The sequence below is a fragment of the Dendropsophus ebraccatus genome, chromosome 6 (assembly GCF_027789765.1).
Source record: "Dendropsophus ebraccatus isolate aDenEbr1 chromosome 6, aDenEbr1.pat, whole genome shotgun sequence".
In the NCBI taxonomy this organism is placed as follows: domain Eukaryota; kingdom Metazoa; phylum Chordata; class Amphibia; order Anura; family Hylidae; genus Dendropsophus; species Dendropsophus ebraccatus.
Genome location: NC_091459.1, coordinates 53,560,451 through 53,583,681, shown reverse-complemented (window position 1 = coordinate 53,583,681; position 23,231 = coordinate 53,560,451). Strand labels below are relative to the sequence as shown.

Sequence of the window (23,231 nt, the reverse complement as noted above, 5' to 3'; positions counted from 1 at the left end):
AAATCATGAAAAATGGCTATGTGCCCACTTTGATGCCAGTTTTTATACCCAGAACCACTTTGGGCCAGGCTGGACTCTCTTGGTTGTGATGCGGGGCATCCCTCTCTGTGTAATATCAGTGTGAGATCAGTGGCCCAAACTCATTTAACCCTTTGAAAACAGCTGTTACTTATTCAAATTAGGAAAAAATGCCAATCTGCCCACTTTGATGCCAGTTTTTATACCCAGAACCACTTTGGGCCAGGCTGGACTCTCTTAGATGTGATGCGGGGCATCCCTCTCTGTGTAATATCAATGTGAGATCAGTGGCCCAAACTCATTTAACCCTTTGAAAATAGCTGTTACTTATTCAAATCATGAAAAATGGCTATGTGCCCACTTTGATGCCAGTTTTTATACCCAGAACCACTTTGGGCCAGGCTGGACTCTGTTGGATGTGATGCGGGGGATCCCTCTCTGTGTATTATCAGTGTGAAATCAGTGGCCCAAACTCATTTAACCCTTTGAAAATAGCTGTTACTTATTCAAATTAGGAAAAAATGCCAATCTGCCCACTTTGATGCCAGTTTTTATACCCAGAACCACTTTGGGCCAGGCTGGACTCTCTTGGGTATGATGCAGGGCATCCCTCTCTGTGTATTATCAGTGTGAGATCAGTGGCCCAAAGTCAATTTTATTTTTAAATAATAATTTTGTGGTTTTACTTTCATGCCCATTTTTATGCCAACCGTGGGGTCTTTTTTGCCATTTTTATCACCAGTCCTCTCAGGGCCCCTCACTTACGGTAGGGTATGAATATTATTCATTTTCTGTAAGAATAATAGCTAAAACAGGAAAAAGAAAAATCCTCTGAATAAGAAACTGCCGAATAAGAAACCAACTTCAGCCCCGAATAAGAAACTGGCCGAATAAGAAACCAACTTCAGCCTCGTCTATCTTTGGCTGTCAGGTTACATTGTTATCGCACAAACCATTCTATATATTTATATACAATGGGATTAGAATTTATATATACATTTATTTTTGCTGTCCATCTGTAAAATGCCTTCATACTGCCTTGTTTACTGAGTGGGTAGAACCTGGCCCTGACATACAAAACACAAAATTTTAACCAAACACATTTTGTTACAAGAACTTAATAAAGTCTGTGACTGTATTAACATATATAGGGAGAATATAGTCACATCTGTTTAAGAGAAAGAGGACAATAAGGGTCATAGGTTTCAAGGACATCTTAAATCAATGTTATGCATATGGCCACTAGGTGTCTCTCTTTACTGAACATTTATACAGCTGCTGCATGTCCACATTCAGTAGAAGAGAATGCTGGGGGTGCTCGCATTGTATGGTCAGCTCTCCTGTCACACAGTACCAAACCCGCTGTAACCACAGTAACATTATACTGACTGAATTGTTATATAGGAAAGAGCATTGTCTCCTGGTAAGCAGCATAGTTGATAATAAAACTAGCAAAAGTTAGTAATATAATTTGCTTTAGTTAATTGTCCTCAGTTCATATACAACCTGCATGACAAACAGGTGTCTTCCCTTGTGTGCGTGCACAAAGGAGTGGGACTTCTTGTGTTTGGTCTCTTTTTTTTTTTTAAAGAGAAAAGTCCAAATATCGGCACAGAGGGAGCATTGACCACAATTTGGCCATTTGTGTAATGTTGATTTGGACATGGAAAACATAAAAAAAGACAGTAAAGACAGACTGCTTGTGATCACAACCTCTGTTAATTTTTTTTAGAAAGTTTTTTTGCACTAGGTACGCTTAAAAAAAAATTATGGCCACTATCAAAACTACTGTATATTTGAAGGCCCAGATTGGAACATAGCACAAAGTGGGTGAGGTGCATATCATATCTTCATTCAGGTCCTTTTCTAAGACCCCTAGCTGCACTACTTATTAGCTGGAATTGATTTGTTGAATATACCCAATGGGGGAGATTTATCAAACACAGGGTAAAGTGAAACTGTCTCAGTCGCCCCTAGCAACCAATCAGATTCCACCTTTCATTCCTCACAGACTCTTTGGAAAATGAGAGGTGGAATCTGATTGGTTGTTAGGGGCAACTGAGGCAGTTTCCCTTTACACCATGTTTGATAAATCTCCCCCTATGAGTTGACTTTTGAGGATACATAATGAATGTCTTATCTATAATTTGTAGATTGTATATAGGTTTTCCACACTATTGTGACTATAGAAACAAGACTTGAATTGACCTTCAGCTGCAATACTTTATACCAGCAGTGAAAATCGCTTTTACATCACATATTCACAAACGTTCCAATTCTGACAGCTTATAAAACATAGATGTACATTGGACAAATGTATAAATTGAGCAGATTATTGTGCAGACTGATATGTTTTATTAAGTGCTAGCGTGATCCTGGATTACGATTTTGCATCATGTGACACCTATGTGACTTTAATAAATCAACTCTCAGGCACTAAAAAAAATTCTGGTAAATGCTTGAAGCGGCCAGGATTCCCATGCCCATTTCTCCATCTACTGGTCTGTAAAAACATTACATAGCTCTGTCCATTATATTACATTCACAGCACTAAATCATCTTTCCTCCATTGTTTATGTTAAGTGACAAAAGTGACAAACATAATTTCCAAGGGTCCCCAAGGGCGGCCCCTGCAGCTGTCATGTCATTTGGTCTGGACAGGGGATTTTTGTTTACGCCGTTCACTGTGTGGGGACAATATTTTTTTTATTTTAATGGGTCAGACAATTACCTATGCTACGGTATAAAATATGTTTATTTCTTCATTTTTATATATATTTATTTTTATAATATATTTATATATATTTTATATGTCCCCCCAGGGGAGTTTAACATTTTTTAATTACATTTTATACACTGTTCATTGCTATGCCATAGCATAGCATTGATCAGTGTTATCTGCGATCATTGCATAGAGCCTGCCTGTGGCAGACTCTATACAATGATTGCCGATCTGACTGCCAGGAGGAAGCTAAAGGCTGTATTCCACGGGGTGACTGGAGGAGCAAACGAGCACTGTCAGCGCTCATTTGCTCCTCGTTCGCTGCCGCTGCTTATTGCACGCAGGATGGGCGCGGGAAGCTGCGGGAGGGGCTGCCGGGTGATCGCTAGATCATCTGGGCAGCCCATAGCATATAGCAGCGGTCTGCTGCCGCCGCTCCTATTCCACGGTGTGACAGCAGCAGATCGGTGCTATATGAGTCGTTTGTCTTTCAACATGTTGAAAGACAAATGACAGTAATGATCAGCTGATATGGTTCGTGTCAGCTGATCGCTGCCTTCTTTTACACGGTACAGTTATCGGCCATAATGGCCAATATCAGCCTATAATCCTTCCTTGTAATAGGGCCTTAAGGGACCTCCGGCAGTCAGTTACAATGATCGGAACCACCACAGTCACACAGCGGGGTCCTGATCAGACAGTGACAGGAGCACAGCTGAAGATAAAGTAACAGTACACAGGCTCTATTGTACTTAAAGGGGTTGTCCAGGGAAAATTTCAAATCAACTGGTGTCAGAAAGTTATATAAATTTGTAATTTACTTCTATTTAAAAATCTCTCCTGCTCAGGACAGTTCCTGTCTCGGCCAAAGATGTCAGCAGAGAGTACTGCGTCTGAATGTAAATAAAACAACACTTCCTGCAGGACATACAGCAGCTGATAAGTATGGGAAGACTTGAGATTTTTTAAAAAAAGGAAATTACAAATATATATAACTTTCTGACACGAGTTGATTTGAAAGAAAAAAAATTGCCGCTGGACAACCTTTAAGTTTAACAGGATTTATTTAGTTATATTCTCAATAAAGTAAACTCCAACACAGTTGGAGTTGGAGTAACATCAGTGGCAACAGTTGGAGATCAGCGAATCTACAGTAGGAATGAAGGGATTGCTTCTTCCAGTTTTCCAGGATTGGATCCATCTTTTACCAGCACCTGGGGAGGAGTGGCATGGATTTGAGCAGACTTCAAAGCCTGCAGCCTGATGAGGAGAATGCTGATAGGAATGATGCAAATCGCTTCGTTCCTACTGTAGATTCACTTATCTTTAGTGACAGTGAAGAAATGCTTCCTAGCACCAACACAGTATGGCTGCTTCCCACATGGTAATAAGTTACAGGTACCTGAGTTTCATCAGTTCTATCCTATAATCCAACTAGGATGAATTCTCTGCCCTTGTGGCAAATCCAGCTCCTGTTCTGTTATCTCTAGCTGCTGTTTTCACATAAATCTGTCCTTTTCTGTGACTGTCTCTTCCTCACACACAAGACCTTGCTTCCTTTTACCTCATTTAATTCATAACAAAGTAAGCACTTAGGAACTAAAACATAACTTTTAATCAAGATAATAAAAAAGAAAGGTATATATAGCTAAAATAGATAGAATCACCAATCTGAATCAAAATCACCGCACTTAGGAAAGTAACAGTGTAAATGTATAAACAACGGAACTTATTAAAAGGGAAACACACGAGAGGACAAGGTGCACTCTGTCCACTCCTAGATTGTGATACTTTCCCTACCTTTTGGGGTGACCCACCTCCTTAAAAGGGTGGCCCCAACCACGATGACGTTCCCTTCCCTCCTCTAAGTGCAGGAGAAGACACAAACAAACACAAAATGTGAATCACACAAAATGGGGTACCACACCAAACCAATATTCAAAAAAGAATCCAACGCGTTTCACCTGTACAAATAATAACAGGATCATCAGGGATATAGTGGTGTACAACAAACAATAACAACAAAAGAAAATGTAGTGCAATAGATGTACAGCGCAAAACCACCTGCACCACCTCCGGTGGATTGCTGGATAATGCTGAGGAGTAACTCAGTGACACATGTGTGTCTCAGAATGCACATGGGATGATGCCAGTACTAGTAATCAGGACAATAGAAATCCTAAGTATTACAGCAAGTGAATACCACCAATAGGACTCTTGGGAGTCAGTACCCTAGGGGCATTACATCCTGGCACCTACCACCTAAGTAGTGCACTGAACATCTGCAACAGGATGCCTGTTCCACCATCGAGACGCTATTGATAAGTATTGCTGGTTTTCAGACACATGTATACTTTGTGCTTTTGTGCTATTGAGCATTTAATAATCCAGTGATAGTAGGATGCAGCTATCAGCTGCTTGACTGGGCTAATTGCAAACAGTATACTGTATCTTAGCATGCCTGTCACATTCATGTAAATGACTATTTTTTGCTATATCTTGGCATTTGGGTACTGACTCCCAAGAGTCCTATTGGTGGTATTCACTTGCTGTAATACTTAGGATTTCTATTGTCCTGATTACTAGTACTGGCATCATCCCATGTGCATTCTGAGACACACATGTGTCACTGAGTTACTCCTCAGCATTATCCAGCAATCCACCGGAGGTGGTGCAGGTGGTTTTGCGCTGTACATCTATTGCACTACATTTTCTTTTGTTGTTATTGTTTGTTGTACACCACTATATCCCTGATGATCCTGTTATTATTTGTACAGGTGAAACGCGTTGGATTCTTTTTTGAATATTGGTTTGGTGTGGTACCCCATTTTGTGTGATTCACATTTTGTGTTTGTTTGTGTCTTGTCCTGCACTTAGAGGAGGGAAGGGAACGTCATCGTGGTTGGGGCCACCCTTTTAAGGAGGTGGGTCACCCCAAAAGGTAGGGAAAGTATCACAATCTAGGAGTGGACAGAGTGCACCTTGTCCTCTCGTGTGTTTCCCTTTTAATAAGTTCCGTTGTTTATACATTTACACTGTTACTTTCCTAAGTGCGGTGATTTTGATTCAGATTGGTGATTCTATCTATTTTAGCTATATATACCTTTCTTTTTTATTATCTTGATTAAAAGTTATGTTTTAGTTCCTAAGTGCTTACTTTGTTATGAATTAAATTTGTTGCTTTATAGTAGCACAGGAGTGTGTATATCGGCGTGGAGGACGTTACCCCCTCGTATATCTAATTGGGTTTTCTGTGGAATTCGCGTTCCTTTAACCTCACACACAAGACCTTGCTTCCTTTTACCTCACACACAGGACTTTCCTTGCTTTTACCTGACACAACACTGACTGGACTCCCTTTCTGATTTTTCTATGACCCTCCTCTCCCGGCATGCACAGCACAGCCGTCACTGTTAACTCCCCCACTGCTGGACAACTAGCAATGTTGTGTGCTGGAACTAAATGTCAGACAGAGGTAATTAATTAACCCTTGACAGTGACAGTCAAGCTTACCCTGGACCACATATCCATCTAGAAAGTTAGATTAGAAACAGTGAGATAAAACGACTGTTTATTTTCCCATATACCGCTCTGGTGGCTGTCATTGTTCTGTTGTTTCCCTCTCTCTTTGGCCACTGAATGGTGTGGTATCCGTGGTGGGCAGGGTTACAGACAAGGTGTTACAGCTTGCCTGGCAACGGAAGAGACCAAGTTTATGTGACTTTGGTCTCAGAGGGGGGTGAGGGGCAGAGGAGCTGAGACCATGTGGACAAGGAAGTGAGGATTTTCAGCAGCTTCAGGGTGCAAGTCAGGACGTGCTGCAGACAAAGGATCCAATTCATGTAATAGAAACCTATCACAAACAAGCTTAGATTATGGGTGGGGATTGAACAGGGTTAAATTTTCTTAAGTGGAGTATCCCTTCAAAGGAAAAGGAGGTGCTGTAAAAAAAAAGTTAAATCACTACTTACATCTCCTGATTGTTTTAATAATATTAAAATCTCAATTTTGTGTGCGTCACCATTCCTATGTAGTATGACGCCCCCCCAAGTTTTTTTCATGCACAGTGAAATAGTCATGGTGTGGTAGTATTATTATCACCACCTCTGTATTGGTAGTATTGGTCTCAGTATGCTGGATTCATTTCTTAAAGCGAATGTACCATTAGTGCATTAGCTTTAAGTTTTGAACATGGATAGAACAGCGACGGAGTGGGGAAGACGGCTCGCCCTCAGTCCCTCTATGATGCAGCCCCATTGATTGTGTTGTTCCCTTTTAGGTAGGCCCCCCTTAAGGTAAGAACCCTGTGGGTAGTTTTTCCCCATACTGGGAAGACCCCTTTAAGTGGGTATTTTAAGTAGTTTAAGTAGGTATTTCAGGTAGGTATTTCTCCCCTTGAAGTTTAGGTGGGACCCCCTGAAGAGACTTTGCCCTCTGTAGGTAGAATCCCATTTAGGTAGAGCCACTATGTAGGTAATTTACCCCCTGTAGATAGAACCCCATCGTAAGTAGTTTGTCACCTGTAGGTAGGACCTCCTTAAGATCCTACCTACAGGTCACCTCCCTGTGAGGACCCCTTTGTAGGTAAGTTTCCCCTCTATAGATAGGACCCCCTGTAGGTAGTTTGTCCTCTTGTAGTTAGGAAACCATGTAGGTAGTTTGCCTCCTGTATTGAAGACCCCCTGAAGATAGCTTGCCTCCTTGTAGGTAGTATTCCCCTGTAGTTAGGACTTTCTGTAGATAGATAGTGGGCAATAAATAGGAGCCCCTTTTAAGTATTTTGTCCTCCTTAGAAAGGACCACTACTGTATGTAGTTTGTCCGCTTGTAGTTATTTTTCCCCACTGTAAGTAGTTTAATCCCTGTAGGTAGGGTCCCCTGTAGATAGTTTGACCTTTTTTTTCCCTTTAGGTACTGTTGTTTGCCCTCTTTAGGTACGATTCCCTTGTAGGTTGTTTGAGGCTTGTGGGTTAGACCCCTGTAGGTAGTTTCAAGACCCCTGCATGTAGTTTACCCATTTGTAGATAGTTTGTACCCTTGTAGGCCTTCTTGTAGATAGGACAGCCTGTCGGTAATCTGCCCCATTGCCATTCAAGTACTCATCTCACTCTATTTTAGGGCCCTATTCCACAGGAGCGAATGGGGCCGATTCGGACGATTTTCGCTCGGTGGAATAGAGATAACAATCAGCCGATGACACGTTCATTTAGGTTCAGACCTAAAATCGTCGTTCGCCACCAGCGCATCGCTACGGTTGAATAGCCGTGCGCGGCACGATTTCAGCAGAACCATACATTACCGGTCCGGGCGCAGGTCTTCTTCTTCCTCCCGGTCCCCCGCCGCAGCATCGGCTTTGGAGCGGGGCTGTCTGAACTTACAGACCGCTCAGCCAATCACTGGCCGGAAACGCCACGGTGAGTGATTGGCTGAGCGGTCTGTCAGTTCAGACAGCCCCGCTCCAAAGCCGATGCTGCGGCGCAGGATCGGGAGGAAGTAGAAGGCCTGCAGCCCGGACAGGTAATGTATGAAACAAGGGCTGCAAGGACATCGGTAACGATGTCCTTGCAGCCCTTGTTTCACGATCATCGGGGCAGTGGAATAGGCCCAGTAAACGAGCGCTGATCTAGCAGATCGGCGCTCATTTACATCGTTGTTAGGCCCGTGGAATAGGGCCCTAAGTCTAGACCTCCAGTACGTGTAATATATGAAGTGCCTGTGTTTTCTTCCATATGTACCCTTCTCCAAATTACAAGCAAAGAATAAGAATAACTGCTCATATTGCATAGTTCCCCTTTACCACAGTATATCCAACACCAAGTTACAAGGGCATATTTGAAGTAAAACAATCATCTGAAGTCCTAATAGTAACATTCTAATAAAAACTGGAATGCTAATGCATTTCCACCTTGAGGTAGATTTATAGTATTCTTTACCATCTTCCCTTCATGTCATCATAGCGCACAGGGCATTGAGGATGAATGTATGTTTCTTACCTTCATCCTCAGCACCATTTCTGTGCTATTCGGAGTTTAATCCTCATGCTAATTAGGCATTTTGTTGCACTGGGGGCAGGACTATCACCCCACATTTAACGATCTGACTGCAGCTGGCCCATCCATTTAACCCTTAGAGGACCCGGCCAATTTCAATTTTTGCATTTTCGTTTTTTCCTCCTTGTGTTTAAAAGGCCATAGCACTTGCATTTTTCCACCTAGAAACCCACATGAGCCCTTATTTTTTCCGTCACTAATTGTACTTTGCAATAACAGGCTGAATTTTTGCATAAAGTACACTGCAAAACCAGAAAAAAATTCAAGGTGTGGTGAAATAGAAATTAAAAAACGCATTTCTTTTATTTGGGGGGTATGTGTTTTTACGCCATTCGCCTTGGGGTAAAACTGATTTGTTATATATGTTCCTCAAGTTGTTACGATTAAAACGATATATAACATGTATAACTTTTCTTGTATCGGATGGCCTGTAAAAAATTCAAACCATTGTTAACAAATATACGTCACTTAAAATCGCTCCATTCCCAGGCTTATAGCGCTTTTATCCTTCGGTCTATGGGGCTGTGTCAGGTGTTATTTTTTGCGCCATGATGTGTTCTTTCTTTTGGTACCTTGATTGCGCATATACGACTTTTTGATCGCTTTTTATTACAATTTTTCTGGATTTGATGCGACCAAAAATGCGCAATTTTGCACTTTGGGATTTTTTTGCGCTGACGCAGTTTACCGTGCGAGATCGGGAATGCGATTAATTAATAGTTCAGGTGATTACGCACGCGGCGATACCAAACATGTTTGTTTATTTATTTATTTGTTTACTTTTATTTAAAACCTGGGAAAAGGGGGGTGATTCAGACTTTTATTAGGGGAGGGGGCTTTTTACTATTAACAACACTTTTTTTTACACATATACTAGAAGCCCCCCTGGGGGACTTCTAGTATATACACTGTGATCTCTCATTGAGATCTCGGCAGCATAGATATGCTGTAGAGATCCATGAGATCAGCACTCGTTTGCTTTCGGCTGCTGCAGCCGGAAACAAACGAGTGCCGAGCCGGGGTCGGCGCCATCTTGGAGCGGTCCCCGGCCAGCTTCAGTATCGGAGATCGCTCCTCCGGGACAACGTCCCGGAGGAGCGATCTCCCCACTATACCACCACCGATCATATGCAGCCGGTAATCGGAGGCAGCTGTCATCTTTGACAGCTGCCTCCGATTACCTGATTAGCGGGCACGGCGATCGGACCGTGCCCGCTAACAGCCGCGATCCCGAGCTACATGAGGCACCCGGGATCGCGGCGGTTCAGAGCGCGGTCGCCGCACGGCCCCGCTCTAAACGCGGGGAGGCGGCCCTGGACGTAAGGGTACATCCAGGGTCGCCTAAGGGTTAATATATCAGCAGAGGGGGCCAGCCAGGGGCAAGTTGGCACCAAAGCATCTAGTTAGCGTAAAGATTAAATTCCTAATAGCACAGAAATTATGCAGAGCATGAGGTAAGAATCTTGGGTTCTTGTAACCTGCTAATAGTTTCCCTTTAAATAGTTAAGACGTAATCTTTCAAGCCCCCTCAGCCATTCAGTGGCAGAGGTGGGACCGCTGAATGTCACATCTCCAGCCGCGTCATAGACCAGGAAGTGGCTGGAGGAAAGGAGACTGGAACAGTGGGATGCGGGACCCAGCGATGGAACCAGGGAAGTATGTGGATGTCATTGCTTTCATCCACCCCCTCACCAGCCATAGTAAAAAAAAGGCCTTCTGTCTGGAGTACCCCTTTAAGTTTCCCACACACATTATTCTAAAGTAAAAAAAATTGACAGATTCAACCAAAAGGCTCATTTGTCAGTGGAAATGACTGAAAGGGCAGACTACATGGACAAGGTGGTCTTTTTCGGCTCACAATCTTCCATGTTTCTATGAAATTAACAATGAACAACAATTTAATGTTGACAGACCATATGCATCTGGAAAGATGTCAGTCATGTTTAAACTTTTCATCCAATAGTTGCTAGTATTAGGGATGAGGGAATTTACAGTACAAACTAAGTGAAGCGCTTCGCTAGTCCCTGTGATTGTCTTGTCGGCCTGCTGCCTTTGAACTGCGTGCTGCTCTGTGCTTAAAAAAGTTGGATCCAATGCTAAGAAACTGGGAAAAGGACTGGATCCAGCTTTTCCAGGCACCCAGAGCGGCACAGAGTGGCACGAAGGAGCATGCAGTTCAAAGGCAGCAGGCTGACAAGACAATCACTGAGACTAGTGAAGCGCTTCACTATTACTGTAAATTTGCTCATCCCTACAGTGAAATTACACAAATAATGATTCTGTATTCCAAGTTATTAAAGGACAACTCCCATGAAAAACTTTTTCCCAGTAATTGAAGCACATTACAAAGTTATATAACTGTGTAATATGCTTCAATCACCTATCTGCCTCCCTTCCCTGTCTTTTCCCCCCTCAACCCCCCACCAGGAAGTGCACTAAACTCACACAGACCTAATTACTGTCGTCACCAGTTTCTTCTCTCAGCTTCTTCTTGTGACTATGAGTCATCAGCAGGAGGGCTGCTCTAGCTCCTGTTACACCAGCCCCTCCCCTGCCTTGTCAGGTGACTCTGCTTGCTCAGCTCCGATTGGCTGAACAACTGCAAGTCATGTCACGTGCTTATCTTCCCTCCTGACAGACTCTCAGCACATAGGCAGCCCCCCCCTCCCCTCATACTCTCTCTTGCTGCCGAGTGGACTGTCACTTGTTTATCTTCCCTCCGTGACTGACCCCCGTCTTATCTCTCCTGCTGCCCTGACCTAATTAGGGATGGCCATCCTGCAGATGTCACTTTACAATGTACACTACATTGCAAAGTGAAAGTATGTGTGTGCAGCTTCAGTGCAGGGGCTGACAACCTGTGTGATTATACAGCAGCCTGATGGAAGAGAGAGAGAGGGGGTCATGTTTAGTGTATGATGGGAGTTGAAGTGAATTGAGGAGCAGGCACTTGCAACTTCACAGCAGCCAAAGTGCATCATGGGAAGCTGAAACCAGGAAGTAAGGGAAAAATGAAGACTGAGAATGAAGCTCATGCTGTATGCAGACGGTGGGAAATTCAAACAGTAACAGCTCAGGAGGGATGATAAGTATATAAACTATTTATCTGATTGTTTTTTTTTTACTTAGCACCGGAGTTGTCCTTTAAAAAGATATAGCCAGGGCACATGATTGTAACAGCCAATGTGGGGGAACACATATGCATTCAGAATGTCTTCCAAACACTAGAATCCATCCCCTTGGCGGTGGAGAAGAAGGGCATGGTTCCACAGCGCATATGTGAAAACACAGCTTCAGTCCACCTCAATAAAACAGGATGTAATGCTAAATGGGAAAGAGAACAGGACATGATTGTACCTTGAACTATAATTATTGGATTTTGTATCCTAAGAGCAAACATTTCTTTTGCAATATCCATAGCACATTTTCTGCCAAGCCTCTCAAGTCCTATGCTGAAGCACCGAGATGCTATGCTGGATGTGCTCCTGGAAAGCCGCATTATTTGCTTTGTGCACTCATTATTGTCTAGCGTCAAACAATGGGAGCAACCTCTTCTGCACGCTGTGTACTGTATTTGCTGTGGAAATCCCCTAATGGAACTAGTACAATTAATATATGAAGGTCCTGAAGCACTGGCAAAACATCAGTCATACTGCCAAATCCTTGGATAAACTCTCCAGTCATATTTGAAAGTATTTAACCTTTAAATTTAGTTATTGTGCACCGTTTTATAAAGATATATACCCTGCTTGGACAACCATGTTAGTTTTCTAAAGGAAAAGGAGTTAAAGGGGTTATCTGGTATTAGAAAATTATATTTATAACTAAAACTATCATCCCAAGATATATTACTTACAAATATAGTGTAATCGCTGGTGGTTCTGGCTTAGAAGCTTTTGCATGATTCACCCCGACAGGAAAAAGAAAACAGAAGAACTACATAATATGTATTCTCTACAGCGCCCCAGCCCCTCCCCCTTTTTGTAGAAAAAGCATCATCCTCTGTAGTCCCAGGATGCATCGCTTTCCCTCGGCTGCTCATCACAGTTCTCCCATTCCCTTCCTCCAGCACTCCTGCCAAAGTTGTTGCAGAACATCTAATGTCACTGCAGACTTTTGCACAGTGAAACCACAACCAGGTTTCAGCACCTGCTGCTTCATTCATCACAACAAGGCAGCATGTTGTAATCACACCTCACTCTCCCTAAGGGCCTCATCCACACATCAGCTTTTCTAACTAAAGAAGATACAAAAGTGGGAAAAATATATACATTTTTCTGTGTATGGGTTTCGTTTTCCCCAAATTTTCCTCTCTTCTCTCCCCATTTCTTATTTATTTGCACATCATATATTTCCTGTGTGCACTTCTGAGTCTTTATATTTAATATATTTAATATACATAACTCTATTCTCTTTCTACATATTTTTTAAAAGTTTCAGTGAAGTACTAGTTATCTCTTTTTATTTAGTCAAGTTTTTGCTGTATGATGTACAACTGTCTACACAGGTAGATTCCTAGACCTTTAAACGTCTGAGACTAATGGCCCTATTACATGGAGCGACGCTGAGAAGCGAGCGGGTAAGAGCAGGGGGGTAGGTTTGGGGCCAGGGAGCTGCAGCAGGGGATCGTCCTGGTAGTCCATAGATCATTGCGGTCTGCTGCTGTTGCTCCTATTACACAGAGTGCTGGCCAGCAGACCGTCGCTACCGGGATTGTTGTCTTTCAACATGTTGAAAGACAATGATCAGCCGACATTGTGCATGTCAGCTGATCGTTGCCTTTTAAGATTACCTATTACACCAAGCGATTATTAGCCATAACAGCCGATAATCTCTTGGTGTAACAGGGCCTTAAAGGAGAAGTCCGGTGAAAATTTTTATTAAAGTATTTTATTACTTACAGTAGTAAGTGCAGGGGAAAAGCACTTTATAAGCATTCCCGCAATAAGTGTATATTGGTGATTTGTATAACTTTTGGGGGGCAATACAATACTTTAATATTTTTTTTGCCGGACTTCTCCTTTAAGTTATGAACCAGCAAATATGTTTAGCTTTAGAAATATAATCTGCCTGAAGGAGTCATCAGAAGAAAACCATGGATGTTATTTGAAAAAGTAAATGTCTCAAGTATGACATATAACGCTTAGAAAAACCGATGTTCTGCTATTAAGTTGTGTGTCACCTAATAGCCTACAAAACATTGTGCAGAAAGGGGGAACAATGAATTCTGCTAAATATCAACAGAATCTAAAAGTCAGTGTTTAACAATCTGTGAGAATTAAGCCGAAACAAGGACCTATCTAAAGCGTTTCTGCATTGGCACCTTGCTGCTCCCAAACCACCGGCACCGTGTTGTAGAGGTACTCATACCGTTCCCGATTCGAGGGTCGGGCTGTCTCCCAGTGCTGGTATTTAGAAGATAAACAACTTTTATCAATGTGGCGCAGTGGACAGTCAAACTGGTGTGGCCTAGAGCATCAGTGCCCTAGGCGCTTCTTTATCCAGTACCCTAGGCGGGGCCTTCATCCAGCCCAGGGGCGTTCTAAAAGTGAAGAGAGGAACCACAGGCCTAGAACACTGATGCTGTAGGCCACGCCAGTTTGACTGCCTTCTGCTTCGCATTGCTAAAAGTTGTTTTTCTTCTAAATACCAGCACTGGGAGACAGCCCGACCCCCCGAACTGGGAACAGTGTGCGTACCTCTACAACACAGTACAGAGTCGCTTTGAATACATTAAAGCGACTCTGTACCCACAATCTGACTCTTCCCCCAAACCACTTGTACCTTCAGATAGCTGCTTTTAATCCAAGATCTGTCCTGGGGTCCGTTCGGCAGGGGATGCAGTTATTGTCATAAAAACAACTTTTTATCCTGCAGCGCCGTGTCTAACGGCCGGGGCTTACATTTGTATATGCATTAGGCTGGCACAACCTCTCTGTCCTTCCTCCCCACCCTGCTCATCATTAGGAATACTCCAGGCAGATTGCTTCCTATTCCCCACCTGTGGCAGTCCGGCACATGGGCTGGATCGTTAATACACCTGTGCAAAGCTTAAACAGCAGTAAATGTTCCTGGATCATTCCTAATAATGAGGAGGGTGGGGAGGAAGGACAGAGAGGGTGTGCCAGCCTAATGCATATACAAATGTAAGCCCCGGCCGTTAGACACAGCGCTGTAGGATTAAAAGTTGTTTTTATGACAATAACTGCATCCCCTGCCGAACGGACCCCAGGACAGATCTTGGATTAAAAGCAGCTATTTGAAGGTAGCTAAGGCTGGGTTCACACTGCGTTTTTGCAATCCGTTTAATGTATACGTTTTATGGGAAAAAAAACGGATGCAATTGTGTGTCATCCGTTTGGATCTGTTTTTCCACTGACTTCCATTTTTTGAATGGACACAAAAGTAGCGTTGACTACGTTTTTCTGTCCATTAAAAGCAATCAATTAAAAATTAATGTGTTGAACGGATTGCAAAAACGCAGTGTGAACCCAGCCTTATCCAGCAAATTGGTGGTAAACGACTAGAGCAAGGCAGCACCCTTGAAGTAACAGTACAAAAAGATGGAACTTAAAACGGAACTATCAGCAGGTTAGATTCATCTAACCCGCTGATAGCTGATGGGTACGGGGCACTGAAGATAAAGGTATGTCTGTAACCTTCATCCTTGGTGTCATTCCCATGCTATTTATTCTTAAATCCTCTGCCCAGTAAGCTTTTAAAATCACTGGGGGCATGGCTACTATCCCCCCAAGCACTGATGTGGCCCACCCCGAAGGCCATATCCAAAGATTCGTCTAACCTGTTTATTCCTATTTAATTCGCTCAATTAACTGTAGGTTGTGATGGAATCAATCTACAGTCTATACTTCACCAAAGGGGCTTCACAATGGTAACTTGCCAGGAGGGTTCTGGTAGTATAATACTCACTCTTACCTTTCTTAGCAATGCCCAATCAGTGGGGTGCTGGGAACCTGAGGTGTAGTTTCTACCACTATGTATATAAGTAAGCCTGGCCTGAAACTTAACGTGTCCTAGACTTGCAACAGGGCTCCTGTACAGCTTATCTCCAATAACTAGAGGAATCTTCCTTTCCTCTTCTTTCTCTGTAATATTGGCCCTTAGTAGTGGATGGGGTAGTTTATTAGGCCATTTTAAATTGCTTTGCAGGGGCTTTCAGCTCCAAACGCACCAAGAGGTCCTAATGCCTACACAAGGGAAGGGGTGCTAGGGCGCTCCACACACCACCTTACTCTTCCCTAGGCTACTTCACTCTTCAGTCTACAGCAAACAGAATTTTTGGGTATTCTTCCCAAAGAGGTTTCACTGTAAATTGAGACAAACTATACATATCTTCAGTGTAAACTTTTTACATGAATGGATAGGCGCTGACACGAGGATGCCAGTGCGCACGGTGCCGGTCTATTCCTGGGCATCGGCTTGGCATGAAGCACTGGGGCAAAACCTCCTCCCCTCTTAGAATCAGTGGAGCCACATCACAAAATGGAGGGAAGATCATCACACTGGGGGCCTGCAGTCTTCATGCTAAGCCAGTGCCCGGGAATAGACCGGTCCCTTATTTGAAAAAAAAGGGCCGTGGCAGCGGCATTCCGAACCATTCATGTAAAAAACTTAAAGCTATTTACCTGATGGTACATTCGCTTTAAAGTGTACCTGTCATGATGGCCCGCTACCTAATCAGCTGTAGTTTTCTCTCTTAATTCAGAAGTTTGGGTCTCCAAGGATACGAACATGCAATGAGGCATTAATGTGCGTAACCCCTATTCTGATCCAATGGGGGTCGCACGCATTAAGTTATAACCATGGAGACCCAAACTTCTGGATTAAAAGAGGAAATCATAGCTGATCTGGCAGCGGTTGTTATGACAGGTACACTGTAAGTGCATTTCTGTGGTTTTGATATACAGTGATGCCTTGGATTACGAGCAAAATTCGTTCCGGGACTGTGCTTGTAATCTAAATCACTCTTAAACCAAAACAAATTTTCCCATAAGGAATCAATGAAATGCAGACAATTGGTTCCACGCCCCCAAAATAAGGATTTTTTTTATGCTGAATAACATGTAAAACAAATTAAACAAACATTTATAAACAGCTGGATATGTCATATTATAAGTTACTGTACAGTATAGCGATCAGCAAGTAGAGTATAATGTATAGTATAGTGCATAAGAATAAAAAACAGCAGCAGTTTGTAGATACAGGAAGGAGCTGCAGATCCCCATAGTGCAGTGGTGTAGTACAACAGTCTAGAGTAGAGAAGTAGGACTGCTGTCAGAGGTCTGAGTGGTCACATGACAGCAATGGGGAAGGGGGGGAGGGTGTTCAACATGGACCATTAAGGAAGTGCGAATCACAGAGCTGTGACATATATATATATATATATATATATATATATATATGTATGTCAATGTAGATTTTGTACTATTTGACTGACCAAAATCAGGAGTGGAACTGACAGGGAAAAATTATCATGGAAAGATTTGCACGGTTTCTGTGTTTTCAATCCACTCCTGGTTTTGGTTGATGGGACTGACAGAAAGGCTGTGTGTGATCATAACCATAAAGTGTTAGGCATGTGTGGGGAAAAAAACTACTACAAATGCTGATTGGCTGCAAACTTGCATTCTAAAGAAGGGACAGTCCCACAGAACGATCAGCATGAAGAACAAAAAGTCCTTGAAGTGGTGATATGGCCCCCACAGAGCTCTGATCTCAGCATTGTCTCGTCTTGCATTACTTGGCAGAAGGGGGAAAGCCTACATCCAGAGTGTACCTAGAAGAACTCACGGCAAAGAGAAGTCAGTTGTTACACCATATAGTCATGTGATGATTTAGATTTCTCTTCTGTTCATTCACTTAGAATCTTTTTCATTGATGAAAAAATTACCTAGCTATTAAGACTTATTGAAAGCATTCTTGCTTCGCAGCTCCCCACCACCACCACCACCACCACCACCTGCCTAAAACTTTTGCACAGTACTATATCAATTAGATTCATTTTGCCAAGGGTTAAAAAGCAGAGATCAGAGGTTTCTTTAGATTTGGACCATGGCTGTGTATTATTATTAGGAAATACTGAAGTCTCCTGAATGGCCAAGGACATATGCAAGAGGCCTAAACTATTGTTGTGTGGGTCTTCAAGAAGTTAAAAGGCCACAGACTTCATAGCAGTTCCATCTTCCAAACTAATGGGGTCTTACCAATACAACAAGATTGGTGTTAGTGTCTGACTGCTAAGTCCTCCACTGACAAAAAGAACATACATACCCCTTATATTGTCACGCATAGGTCATACTCAGGGACAGGTTGCTTTGTGCTCATAAAGTACTGGTTGGGTTAGTTAAAAGGACAACTCTGCCCTTTTTTGTCAGATCAACTGCTACCAGAAAATAACTTCTATTTAAAAATCTCCAGTATTCCAGTACTTAGTAGCTGCTGTATGTCCTGCAGAAAGTGGTGCATTCTTTCCAGTCTGACATGGTGCTCTCTGTTGCCACCTCTGTCCATGTCAGGAACTGTATAGAGCAGGTATGGTTTTCTATGGGGATTTGCTATTGCTCTGGACAGTTCCTGTCAAGCTCCTGTAGGCAGCAGAGATCACTGTTTCAGACCGAAAAAAATGCAGGACATACAGCAGTTGATACGAGACTTGAGATTTTTAAATAGAAGTAATTTTAAATTCTATATAACTGTCTGTTACCAGTTGATTTGAAAAAAATAAATAAATCCCCAGAGTTCCCTTTAATAACCCACTTAATTCTGTATCTACAGAGGTTTCCTATAGGTACCTGAGGCTAATGTCATCTGCCTCATAGGGGTTTTTGCCTTCCTCTGGATCAACACAGTAGAGTTTCTCTAGGTTGATCCTTGTGGACTCTTGACTTCTTTCAACCTTATTAACTATGTAACTATGCACCTTACTTGGGTACTCTGGGTTTTTGCCCACACCCTGAGAACTAATGGGTTTCTTGGCTACTTATGAAAGTTACCATATATCTGTTAATTAGGGAAAATATTGCCAGACAGGTTGTCAAGAAGAACTAACATGAACTGTGACAATTTTGGTACAGTGTTGCAGGATATATAGGTCCACAATTGCCGTAGCCATTGTAAGGGTCAGGGGGATAAACCACTTCCTGTATATAAATCCAAAAATAGAAGGTCAGCAACACTCCAGAATAAAGATGTCTTTTAGCGTTTATTCTACCAATGTGAAAAAACAAGAACGTTTCAACCTTTGCTTGAAGCTAAAAATGAAAAAGACCTGATTTAAAGTTTAAAACGTTGCTTTTCCACATTGGTGTAATAAACATCATTTTTTTTTCAGAGTGCTGCCAATTTTCTACTTCTGTAGTATGTTGGTGCTATATAGCATCGGGGAATAAAAGATTATAATAATGATGAAGTGCCAGTCAGCACGCCTCACAAAGCACATTACTTTCTCTGATTTCTTTTAAGGGCTACTCCAGTGGAAAAAATCTTTCAAATCAACTGGTTTCACAAAGTTATATAAATTTGTAATTTACATATATTTAAAAATCTTTAAACGTCTTCTAGTACTAATAAATGTCTGTATGTCCTGCAGGAAGTGCTGTACTCATTCCAGTCTGACACAGTGCTCTCTGCTGCCATCTTGTTCCAAGTCAGGACCCAGCCAAGGGGCAGCTCCTGTAAGGAAACCACCAAAACCATCATATTAAGTGGCCCTATAAGTCAATGTAATGACAAGGGATAAACCAAGGCCAGGTAACCATCCACATACAGCTGTTTCGGGGGTTTGCCCCTCATCAGTGTGGAGCAGGCTAGTCCTGTGTTTCGAGACTCTTTGATGAGGCTCCACGGGATCTTCATTCGCATATTCATGTTTCCCAGGGGGCAATGCACCTAGGACTTCACTGCATTGAGCGCTTTCACTAGCAGCCGGCAGTATTGTCGTTTGGCTGGTCTCCCTTTGATCAGCAATCTGTTTATCTTAAAGCCTGGAAGGAATGCACCACTTCCTGCAGGGCATACAACAACTGATAAGTACTGGAAGACTTGAGATTTTAAAATAGAAGTAAATTACTAATTTATACAACCAGACTGACACCAGTTGACAATTTGCCAGTGTACCCCTTTAAGATGTAGGCTTTGTTCCCACAACAACTTTTTGTGGCTGTCTTATTGGACAGCCATATTTTGGCTCCACAATACTGCCTTATTATGCAAAAACTGATGTAATTTGCCTAGTACGGTTGTATTTTGGTATTTTGATGGTTGCCCAAAAAGGCAGCCGTAAAACAGCCACAAAAAGACGTTGCGAGAACATAGCCAATGTCTGTTTTTCTCTAAGTTCTAAAGCCTGCAGAGGGTGCTGTGGAATGGCTAAGAGGGCTTACTGAATGGAGGGCACATTTGGCAAGTTTCCTGATTGCCACTCAGGGTTGAGTGCAATGGCGCCCTCTAGGTCAGCAACATAAAGCATTCATGAGCTTCCATAAAATAAATGGATCTGTCTGATATCCGGGTCCTTGAATGGATGGACAGATATCTAGTTTCAATAAAGAAATCACTACAAATACAATTGACTATTATGCCGTCTTCTTAGTAAACAGATTACATTCTCAGGGATAGGCTTCAGAATGGCTGGCCATGATTTCAGAAGGCAACAGGTTAACTTCAAGCATAAAGAAGCACAAACTTGGTGTTGTCAATCTAATAATTAATAGAATCAGCCGCCACAGGTCATCTAACATCTAATATTAAGGAGTTTGTTATGTCATTGAAAAAATGGTCAGCAAGATAGAGCAAAGGAAATGTAAGAGTCTCAGTCATGTGTAAGCAACACACAAAGTCCCTGTTTTCCTACCAAGCACTGCAGAATAGCAATTGTCCATTCACAGCACATACCACATCCTCTGCATTTTTCCCTGATAATATATGTACAGTCCTTAACTCCAAGGCTGCTTGGAAAAACTGCAGCACATTGCAAAGTAACACCTTCTCCAACACCGGCCATTCTAATGAGTAAATCAATGTAAATGTGATATGTCAGAAGTCCTTTAAGTCCAGCGTATTGCATCCTCTGACATTGCCATTTGTGCAAGTTATAATTTTAACCCTTTTCACAATACAGAACAGCTATTTTATGCATATATATATATATATACATATATATATATATATACTGCTCAGGTACAAGACTTAGCATTGCAGAGCAGACTGCAGCCTCTCGTACAGTATAATTTATTGAAAGTCATTACTATGTCCTATTTTAGGGCCGTTTGCTAACACTATAGATGTTTTCCTATGTATTCTGCTACCGATGTCGTGCTTCTATGATCTCTTTTTAAATGCGCTTCTCATAGCAGATGCAGAAAATGATGACATATTTCACCTAGTATTTTGCAGTGTGGAAATAGACAAAACATTAGGGGCCAGCTGCTGTCCCAACACGCAGTAGGTTACATCGAAAAACAATCCACCCTGCTGTTATGAATGTACAACCACCTTATGAAATAATTTCTAACTCTATGTAGATAGGCAAAGCATATAGGGTTGTCTACCTGTTGTACTCATTCACTAATGCTATGCAGTGCCTTGTACATTCACACACTGCAGCAATCGCCCAACAAGCTGCATTGCATAGAGTAGGTTGAGTGCTGTATTGCTGCCTAGGCCACAAAAAAATCTATTCTTATTCATACTATTTGATTCAACGTGAAAAAGACTGGAAACAAAATATTAGGTAAAGGTAATAATATTTGGTTTCTATTCAGACTCTAAACTCCATCCAAGCAAAGCATCCTAAATATACATGAACACCGAGAAGTCCAATACATTGCTAGAAATGTGAATGTGTCATTTTAAGACTTTTTTTTGTGTTTCAAGTAACATTTTGAAGCCCACAGAAGCACCATCATCCTCTCTTATTACCAGATTATGCAAGGGCGAACATAAGAGACACATCTGTATACATCTGTATTATATTTATGACCTGTAACTGTTAGGGTAACACACCAAGGCATGATAAGAACATAACTGGGACGACGCATAACTCATCCACAATGTGCCAGTGTGTTATCTGGCATTAACTTGTCTAGTACATGTTTACTGTCATATTCAGACGTGACCACTCAACGCAGTATAAAAATAGAGCTGTTATCTGTATAAAATAGCCTGACCGGCAAATCATCCATATCAGCCATAGATGGAACTGCTTACCAGGTATGCAGATATGAAAAAGAAATAAATATTAATAATTAAAAAAAAAAACCACAAATATATATATATATATATATATATATATATATTGTTTAAAGTACATGTATGTATGCACAAGGCATTTTATGTCACTTATTATGGTATTATTAAATATTATGATTACTATTATTATTATTATTATTATTATTATTATTATTATTATTATTATGTATTTTTTTTCAGGACTACACACTTGTGAGCACAAATCCCATTAAGGTAAATCAGACTTGCCATAGAGGCAACATGAAGGCAGCAGATACTACAAACCTGTTACCATGGAAATATAATTGTATCATCAAATCACAACACCAATCCGACATGAAACCTAACTAATAACAATACTAATGACATCCAGCTCACATGCTGCGGAAGTCTGATCAATGACCGTTACTGGAATCCTATTTAAATGTAATAAACGCTACATACCTCAACCATTAAACAAGACATTTAACCATAGTTGCAGCTCAGTGACCTCCGGTTGCCTTGAAATGTGTGATCGATGCTGCTTGTACATGTAGACTTCTGCTGCAGGGTCCAGCAACAGCATCCAGGATTAGATGTGGGAATTATTCAATAGGAATGGGAAGAAGGGGGTTAATAAGAATGGAGAGATGAGGTGGATGAGGGTCCCAGTTTGGGGTGGATGTGGGGGGTTCCACTTTAGTTTGAGGCTGCTGCAGTGTGAGTAACTATAGGACTGTGTATTGGTGAAGGCTGTACAGCTGGGAGGTGCTGGAGTCAGTCCCCACTGGCAGACAGCAGCAGACCAATAGGCTTGAACACTGTCAGCTCCCAGCACTGAGCTCCCCTTTCTGTGCTTGTTTCCTCATTTCCAAAGTGACGTCAAACAGCTTGGAGTTTTTCCTCTTTTCCCTTGCTGCATGCACAATTCATTTCACAGAGCGGCTATGAGAGGAATGTGCTCTCACGCTTATTCTTAGGTAGAGGTGTTCTGCACATACCTTACCATCACACGCATTGAGCTGCCTGCTTCAAAGACTTCCAAGAGCCAGCCATTTTATGGTCTATGTCCTTCCTTATCACCAGTATGAAATTCTTTTATATGTGACTCTTTGTTATTGCAGTAAATGTTTGAAACAAAGTGTAACCCTTTTACCGCCAGAGGCATCTGATAATGCAAACCTCAGTAACAGAGGGAATCTGCATTATCTAGGA

General features: G+C 42.0%; 1 protein-coding gene across 1 annotated transcript in view; it reads right to left on the bottom strand.

Moving 5' to 3' along the window:
* PDE7B (phosphodiesterase 7B) overlaps window positions 1–22,771 on the bottom strand; it is a 269,764-nt gene extending 246,993 nt beyond the window's left edge. The window contains exon 1 of the mRNA XM_069974991.1: window positions 22,482–22,771. Within this exon, the coding sequence (XP_069831092.1) occupies window positions 22,482–22,502 (21 nt within the window). The 5' untranslated portion in view covers window positions 22,503–22,771. The remainder of the gene's footprint in view (window positions 1–22,481) is intronic.
* Between the last annotated feature and the right edge of the window lie 460 nt (window positions 22,772–23,231).